The 8,328-nt window shown below is 35.1% G+C and overlaps 2 protein-coding genes across 2 annotated transcripts; one reads left to right on the top strand and one right to left on the bottom strand.

Annotated features, from left to right (window-relative positions):
* Positions 1-360: 360 nt before the first annotated feature.
* LOC107768838 (33 kDa ribonucleoprotein, chloroplastic) lies at positions 361-4,013 on the top strand. Its single transcript, XM_016587989.2, has 4 exons — positions 361-961; positions 1,846-1,947; positions 3,138-3,446; positions 3,525-4,013. The coding sequence occupies exons 1-4, from the start codon at positions 545-547 to the stop codon at positions 3,654-3,656; spliced, it is 960 nt and encodes a 319-aa protein (XP_016443475.1). The 5' UTR covers positions 361-544; the 3' UTR covers positions 3,657-4,013.
* A 1,898-nt stretch (positions 4,014-5,911) lies between these two features.
* On the bottom strand, positions 5,912-7,362 carry LOC107768839 (syntaxin-121-like). Its single transcript, NM_001325000.1, has 2 exons — positions 6,802-7,362; positions 5,912-6,555 (listed from the first exon to the last, which is right to left on the bottom strand). The coding sequence occupies exons 1-2, from the start codon at positions 7,343-7,345 to the stop codon at positions 6,197-6,199; spliced, it is 903 nt and encodes a 300-aa protein (NP_001311929.1). The 5' UTR covers positions 7,346-7,362; the 3' UTR covers positions 5,912-6,196.
* Between the last annotated feature and the right edge of the window lie 966 nt (positions 7,363-8,328).

Below are 8,328 nucleotides of genomic sequence, written 5' to 3'. Positions count from 1 at the left end.
ATGCACGATACTATTAGTAGCAGCAATATTCAACCTAAACACTGAATTTAAAAATTAAAAAAAAAAGCATGCGCGGGGTCCGGGAAAGGCCGGACCACAAGGGTCTATCGTACGTAGCCTTACCTTGCATTTCTGCAAGAAGTTATTTCCACGGCTCGAACCCGTGACCTCCTGGTCATATGACAGTAACTTTAACAGTCAAGGCTCCCCTTGAAATTTTTTTAAAAAAAAATAGAAAATGGAAATAATGATATTAATGGGTGCATAATTTTGTGGGGAGAGTTTTTTGTTTGCCTTATTATTATCAAAGTTGGAGAGTGATTTTCTAAAATATACTATCTGGACTTCAAAAATCTAAATAGACATGAGTGTCACTCATTCAAATAAGCACTTGAAGAAATGAAAAGGCGGCGTAATAGAGAGGACGACAAATCCAAAATTAATTCCTGAAAACCCCATATCTCGATCTTATCCGCCAAACCCATTAAAACCAACCTCAAATTTTATCCTCTCGTTTCCACCCGAACTGGTTCTTTGGTACAAAATGTCAGTTGCCGCTACAGCATCTACTTGTTCTACTTCTTCACTGTATCTCTTCACTCAAAAGCCTAAATTCTCAGTAGAACATCTTTCCTTAAGTACTTATAATGCTCACTTCAACTTCAAGATAAACTCAACAAAACTCAAAGCCCATTTCCCCATATCTTCTCTTTATCGCTCTTCAATCTTTTTGAGCACTTGTGCTTCTGTGTCTGATGGAGTTGAGGTTGTCCAAGAAGATGACGAAGAAGAAGTTGCATTGTCAGCCGAAGAAGAAGAGGAAATTGAAGAAAAAGAAGAAAGTGTTGAGTCAGAATCAGTTGAAGGTGGTAGATTGTACGTGGGTAATTTGCCTTTTTCAATGACCTCTTCTCAATTGTCTGAAATCTTTGCTGAAGCTGGCACAGTGGCTAATGTTGAGGTCTGTTTTGAGTTTTTGTTGCTTTGATTGGATTCTTTTTAATTTTCTTCTTTGGCTCTTTTCTGTTCATGTACTGAAGTTCCAATTATTTTACTGATTAGGCAACGCAATCCTATTACTATGAACTCTAACATTGATCATTGAGATTGGTAATTAAGACTAATTGTCAGTTGAGCAGGTGCCTCTGCTAAGATGCAAAATATCTGTCATTGTTGAAAAATGATTTACCTTAAAGAACTATTATATAGGTCAGTTTTTGGGGTATGGTTGGACATAAAGATAGGTGGCATCAAAGTCGGATCCAAGATTTGAACTTTATGGATTTGCATTCGGGATTCTACCACAACTTATATGATTTACATGGTTCGAGATCAATTATTTGTACTAAAGAAAATTTTTCAACACATATACAAGATCCAAGCCACAATCTAGGTTCGGATGAACTCATGCCTAGAATGCTAAGTGGAATATGGTAGTCATAGAAGTTGTAAATGTTGATTGCTCTTGTCTGCTATTTATCAACTTTTTACTAATTATGTAACAAAATCTCATAGCATTGACATTCTGAATTGATTTTTGAGACGGGCAAGACTAATGTAGATGACGTAATTCAAATCCTTAAATCATTTGAGATAAAGTAGAGGGTTTTTTTTTTTTTTTTTTTATCTTGATGCCAGAGAAAATTGGTTTGTTATTGTGGATTATAACTGAAAGAAGACTTTTCGCATTGAGTAGATTAACGTAGCTGTAGTTGAAACTGGGCTCATGATTTCCAAGTATCAATCTTGTTTGTACTTTAGTTCGACTTCTGATGGATGTCATATTCTTTTTTAGAATATATGATAAAGTGAAACTCATTGTTCTTTTTCTTCATGGATTTATAGATTGTTTATGACAGAGTTACAGATAGGAGTCGTGGATTTGCATTTGTTACGATGGGAAGTGTTGAAGAGGCAAAGGAAGCAATTCGCTTGTTTGATGGATCTGTAAGTTTACACTCCGCTCATCATTTTATTGCAAGGACTCTTTTATGCATTGCTAAGCTGTCAAAAAGAACTTATTTGTCTGGGATGCCAAAAAATAGTAATACCCCTGTTAAATTTTGATAGTCAATCATTAGGAATATAATTAAGATGGTGTGTTATTCGCCTATCTTGAAAACTTTGTAAAAGGGTAGCCCAGTATCCAAAACATCCTGCATTCACGCAAGGTCCGGGGAAGGGCCGCAAGCCAAGGGGTGTAATGTAGATAATCTACCGTAATGCAAGCATTAATCACACGGAGACAACTTAACCGTTGCTCCAAGGCTCCCCTTGAACTTTGTCTCGATAAGAAAACATGTTTTGTCTCCTTGTCATTCATTGCTCATCTGAATGATGGATGTTTTTACCTATGCATCTATTAAAAAATGTAGTTAATTATTTTCCTACTACTTCAATTTATGGTAAAGGCATATCAGTGTTCTAAATATGTAACAACTGCTAGATAGATTTCTTCTCTGTGTAATATGTAGCTTGGGTCCTTTTTGTTTCTTGGTATCTGTAACTTCTATAAGGTATCCTTTTTTTCCCTCTTTCTGGGGAGAAAAGAGGAATAAACTAGTAATCAGTCAAGTTTGACAAAGCTAGTAATCGGGCTGTGTAAGACATTTTTACTACAGTTTTACAGAATGCACTCTGAAGCTTACTAAACGCTCTGAAATATGGCATAGAGAGCAACTGATGTTCACAGCTCGAAAATCATCCACAAAATAGATTATAGCCATTACTTGTCATCTGGCCGTATCAGTTTCAGAGGGTTATTGCACTCGTTGATGCACGAATTCTCACATGCTCTCCTTGGTGCCTAGAGAAAAGGTTAAATTGAGGACACAACTGTTCACATGATATGGGAAACAAACAGGAATCGTATGAATTCTTTGCAAAGACCAAAAGTCCAATGTTTACCTGCTAGATGATTATCAAATGAGAAAGATGTGACATGTCTCTACTTAATAAAGTCAGTATATCAATAATCAATATGGAAGCCATTACAAAAGTTTGAAGTAATCTGTATTTGTCCTTTGTGACCAGTTTGTTTGTCGTATTGATTTAGTCGGAGAACTGTCCAATGTACTCTTTTCTTACATTGCCCCTCTTTTCTCTTTCCTTGCTATTTGTGGTGAAATGCTTAACAGCAAGTTGGAGGTCGTACGGTCAAGGTGAATTTCCCTGAGGTTCCAAGAGGAGGTGAAAGGGAAGTAATGAGTGCAAAGATAAGAAGCACCTATCAAGGTTTTGTAGATAGCCCTCACAAATTATACGTTGCAAATCTTAGCTGGGCCCTCACTTCTCAAGGTCTAAGAGATGCTTTTGCTGACCAGCCCGGATTCATGAGTGCAAAAGTCATCTATGACAGGTCCTCTGGAAGATCTCGAGGTTTTGGGTTCATTACATTTTCTTCTGCTGAAGCAATGAAATCTGCACTTGATACCATGAATGAAGTGGTAAGGATACATAGTGATGAAGTATCTTGGAGACCTTTTGGCATATCCTTGTTTCTCACAGTTTTATAATGCAATTAGGAACTTGAAGGACGGCCGTTGCGACTAAATGTGGCTGGGCAGAAAGCTCCCCTATCTTCTCCATCAGTTGTCGAAACAAGTCCTGAAAATGATTCTGAGAACAATGAATTACTTTCTAGTCTCAGCTCATAAGATCACCAAGATTCATAACAGAATCAGCCATTTGGAGTAATGTAGAGTTTTATATGCGGTGAAGACATGCTTTTTCCAGCTTATGTAACCTTCTCGCAGCCTCGGCTTCTTTTTGCACCAGTTATTGTCTGCTATTGGTCTGTCACTTGATGCAGGTAAGCTGTGTTGCTACATTGCCTGTGCATTTTCAAAATGCACAGTTACCAAATGTATTTTGATTGTAATATAACTCATCGCTTGAATCAATAGAGATACTCATGCAAAATGCTCAATGCTCATATATTCAGCTACTTTATATTTCCTTATATCATACTCATTCTATATTTTAAAATTTTATTTCTGATTGTCTGCAGTAAATTATAATTGTAAATCAAAATTTTACACATATTTCTGCTCAATTAACTATAGGGTTTCTTGCTTCCTTATTATATGATGAACAATATTATCTTTCTCATTTTAATTAGTATGTATCTGTTGGGAAAAAAATTCTAATGTTTTTTCGGGGGCTCTCCTAACGCTTCTACGTAAGTGGTTATTTTTTAGGAAATAGTAAATGTAAGTTGGAACTAAGGGTGTGTTTGGTACGAAGGAAAACATTTTCCGGAAAATGTTTTTCAATTTTCCTATGTTTAGTTGGCTTAATAGTTTGGAAAACATTTCTTCATGAACTTATTTTCCTCCAATTGGAGGAAAATATTTGCCCTATCAAGAAAAGGGAAAATATTTTTCTAAAAAAAATTCTACTCTCTAACCAAACACTAGGAAATATTTTTCGGAAAAAGTTTTCCACTCATCAATCAAACAAGGAAAAATTAGTCATAAAACCACTCATTTTCTAGGAAAACATTTTCCTTCCTACCAAACACACCCTAAGCTTCCTTTAATTTTCTTGAATTGATTTCCTGTAACTATTAATTTACTCTAAGACATTCCAGTAGGTAGTTGGTTTGTCTTATTAAATAAGTTCAGTTTGTTAAAAGAGAAACAGTATCCGTGATTCCATGAACTTGATTTAAAATTCTAAAATACCTGCACATTCCAGTTCTGTTAACGGTGGCACTCTCATCACGATGACCATGTAACGGGCTCTTAAACATATTTTGATAACAAGTCAACGGGAATATATGAATTAATCAGAATATCAGATACATAACTTTTGCTAATATTGACTCATTCTTGCTAAAATTTTATTAAATGTGTTAAAACATGAGAAATAAAAGGGGCAAATAACCGAATTTCTTTTTGTTTTATTCCAATTAGAAGAATGATATTTTCGATAACGAATTACCTTGTACGATATTTTACTTTGTCAACCCAAAAGTCGGTATGAAGGTTTTTCTCTTTAGTCCAACGAGGAGATTACCATAAATGATTGAAGATTGGTTTGTAGAAATTCCGCAATTTAAAGCCATCAAGTCGACTATCAATACTGATTAGAAGTTGACCGACCAACCTCATCTATACGTTATATTCCTAATATTTTATAACTATTGTGTATCTAGCACTCATTGATTCAGCTAATTTTCTTATTAAAAATTTCTTCATATCGAAGCGATTAAGGTAAAAGATCTTATCCATCCTACCACATTATCTGTTGAAGGAATCATATCTGAACGCACAATTTGAGAATTGAAATATCTTGTGAATCCATCTGAAGCAGGTGATTCGAGGGTCCTTTTTTTCTTTTTGTAGAGCCGCCTTTTGGCGGCGGGTAGAAGATGTTACAGTTTGACCCTAATATTTCCTGTTTATGACTCGAAACCATTCTGTATACAAACAACCATTTGCCGTTCATATTCATGGAAGGCGAGTAACTAAGATAGATACCTAAAGAAATTGTTCTGGTGACCTATTCCTTCCATTGAAATTTTCTACGTCTGATTGGACATTTGATGACCCATTTTTACCTTTATTCTACTAACTCATGATTGGAAGCATCCATTTTATATATCATTCAAATATCATTTTGCATATTGTCTTATATTAGATCTCATACATTTTCTTAATAATTATTGTTACAGTCTACTCTATCCATAAAACAAGTAACAACTTTGTACCTCTATCTCCTAGACACTTCATAATTTTTCATAGGATTTACGAAAGAAACCAATAAACCGCATCAAATCAATAGTTCAAGTCAATTTTGCAAAATCTAAGATAAGTTACCCGAGAAGCATGACTTAAATCCAAGTGAGGCAAAATGTTGAGAAACATCAATTTAGAAAAACCCAACCTAAACAAGAGAAGCATAACTTAAATCTAAATGAGAATATAATCAAACAAACAAATTAACCTGCCAACAATATAGAAAAAGAATTATACTCTAAATACAGCAATAATTACAAAAAGAGAACTCCCAAGTATTTCTCTAAATAGCACATGGACCCCCATCCAGTTTACTCTTCCCCACATTAAAAACAAAAAAAAAATCCAAAATAACACAAAATAATAAGCATGGCTAAAATAATAAAATATAAAAATTTAGAATATTCAAAACATTGAAGGGGTCCACCAGAAGACCTTTGACCATAGACAAATTCTCATTTTTTCCATGGCTGAATAGAAAGAACCACCACCAAAATGATGATAAGCAGAAGAATAATAGCAAAACAAGTCCATTTTCTAGTGTTCTTCTGGTGCTTCCTTGCCACTTGCAGTTGCTGAGCACCCCCTCTAACGAAGGAATTAGCCCTATTCACTTGGCTCTCAATATCATCAAGTTGAGCTCCTTGACTTTCAACCAAAACAGCCATGTCCAAGAATACTTGATGCAATTCTTTCAAATTCCTCTCCAATTCCTTCACAGCTTCATGCCTTTCTTGAATTTCCATAACTGTATCCATCACTTGTCCTCTCCCTTGCTCTTGAATTGCCTTTTGCAAGAACGTCTCACTTTGACCTGTGGAGTCAAAATCAAACTCATTTTTGAGTAACCTGTTCAATTCCTCCAAGTTTAAATAGGTTGAGTTGTAACTCGTTTATTGATGTGATCTAACGGGTCGGGTATTTAATTCGTCCAAGTTTAAATGATTTGAGTTATGATGTATTTGTTGATTTGATCTAATAGGTTGAAACCGAAATATCAAACAAATTGGGACGGAAGGAGTATAATACTATTATGTCAAATACAACTCAAATATATTACCTGTAGATATGAGTGTATCAAGAACTGCTTCATCAGGATTTTCTCCTGTGACGGTATAATATCGTCGTTGAACTGTTTCCCTATATTCAGATGCCATCTTTTGCCTTAGCTCGTTGAACTGATTCATTGACTCTTGAAGTTTCTTCCTTAATCCGTTCACAACTGAAGTTCTCGTCCTGTCAGATGAACTTCCGGGTCCACATCCAGGGAGGCTTCGATTCGCTGCATTTGATCTGTCTAAGGCTTCGAGACGAACTTTGATGAATTTGGCTTTCTTCAATGCCATGGAAACGTCATTATCCATGTTGGATCTTAGATCTTTAACGGCTTTAGCGTTGTGAAGAGTCTTGCTTTTTTCATGGGAAGATTGGAGTTGGGAATAGATTTTCTCGAGGCCTTTGAGTTCGTCTTTAATGGCTTCAACATCTTCGAAGAATTTGTCGAGATTGACTCCGCCAGTAATGTCTCCCATTTCTATGGCGTGAGAGTCCGATTGATCGTCAGCTCTGAAACGAGAGAAAGATCCTGAAAATAGATCATTCATTTTGAGATGGGATTTGGGTTTTCGGAAGTTGGTGAATTGGAATAATATGGAGGAGGTTTTGTAAGGGTGGAAGAGAAAGAGGAAGGAAGGAAGAAGAAGAAGAAGACGCGGGTTGAGAAATTGAAGTCGTGCGTGGAATGGCAATTGGCAGGCTGGAAGAATCGTCAAATAGGTCGTCTGATTCAACTACTATCTCAAGACTTGGTAAAAATAAGGAAGAGAAAAGTCAAATGATCTTAACATTTTATAAATATACGAGTATATGTATGACTTTGTAAAATAGTACGAAAGACAGAAAATCGTAGAGATTCTTATTCTCAAGAACTGATATAATTGGGAAAGGAGTCTTTTATTTATAGGAGAAGAAAACCTTATTCCTTAAGAAAAGGGGGTTAACTTTTTTCCAAAGAATTCAATTACCATATAATCTCTTTCCATTAAAAAAAATTGGTTGTGCTACAAGTATTTAAGATTATGTATAACAAGTATCAAGAGGGTTGGAAGTAATTGAAGAAAGTATATTTGGTCGAAGGTCGACAAGTTGGAAATGTTATAACACGTACTTTTGGGGTAAGAATAGGGTGCTTAACATGATTAGAAAATTATTTTATGAGTTATTTTAATCATATGTTATTCGTGTGACATTCTTAAATTTTATACTCCCTCTGTTTCAATTTATGTGAACTCATTTGACTGGGTATGAAATTTAAGAAAAGATAAAAGACTTTTGAACTTGTGGTGTAAAATGATGCACATATATTTTGTGTGACTATAAATCATTACATAAAAATAAATTGTTTCCAAATAAGGAAAAAAATCATTCTTTTTAATACGGATTAAAAATAAAATAAGTTCACATAAATTAAAACGGATGAAGTAGTATGTACGGAAAGGAATTATATGGTAATTTGATACAGAAGTGGGTTGGGAATAAGTGTAGCCGTGTAATAACATTGGGTTTGGAAAGGTCGTGGAGAGGGGAT

This window comes from Nicotiana tabacum, chromosome 22 (assembly GCF_000715075.1).
Source record: "Nicotiana tabacum cultivar K326 chromosome 22, ASM71507v2, whole genome shotgun sequence".
NCBI lineage: Eukaryota > Viridiplantae > Streptophyta > Magnoliopsida > Solanales > Solanaceae > Nicotiana > Nicotiana tabacum.
Note: the sequence above shows the minus strand (reverse complement) of the source record. Positions and strands in the feature narration are given on the sequence as shown.

Excerpts from the sequence above, each read along its gene's own strand:
- LOC107768838 (XM_016587989.2), top strand. The coding sequence starts at position 545 with ATGTCAGTTGCCGCTACAGCATCTACTTGTTCTACTTCTTCACTGTAT. Across the intron at positions 962-1,845 it reads GCACAGTGGCTAATGTTGAG|ATTGTTTATGACAGAGTTAC; the intron begins GTCTGTTTTGAG and ends ATGGATTTATAG. Across the intron at positions 1,948-3,137 it reads TTCGCTTGTTTGATGGATCT|CAAGTTGGAGGTCGTACGGT; the intron begins GTAAGTTTACAC and ends AATGCTTAACAG.
- LOC107768839 (NM_001325000.1), bottom strand. The coding sequence starts at position 7,345 with ATGAATGATCTATTTTCAGGATCTTTCTCTCGTTTCAGAGCTGACGAT. Across the intron at positions 6,556-6,801 it reads TGATACACTCATATCTACAG|GTCAAAGTGAGACGTTCTTG; the intron begins GTAATATATTTG and ends TTGACTCCACAG.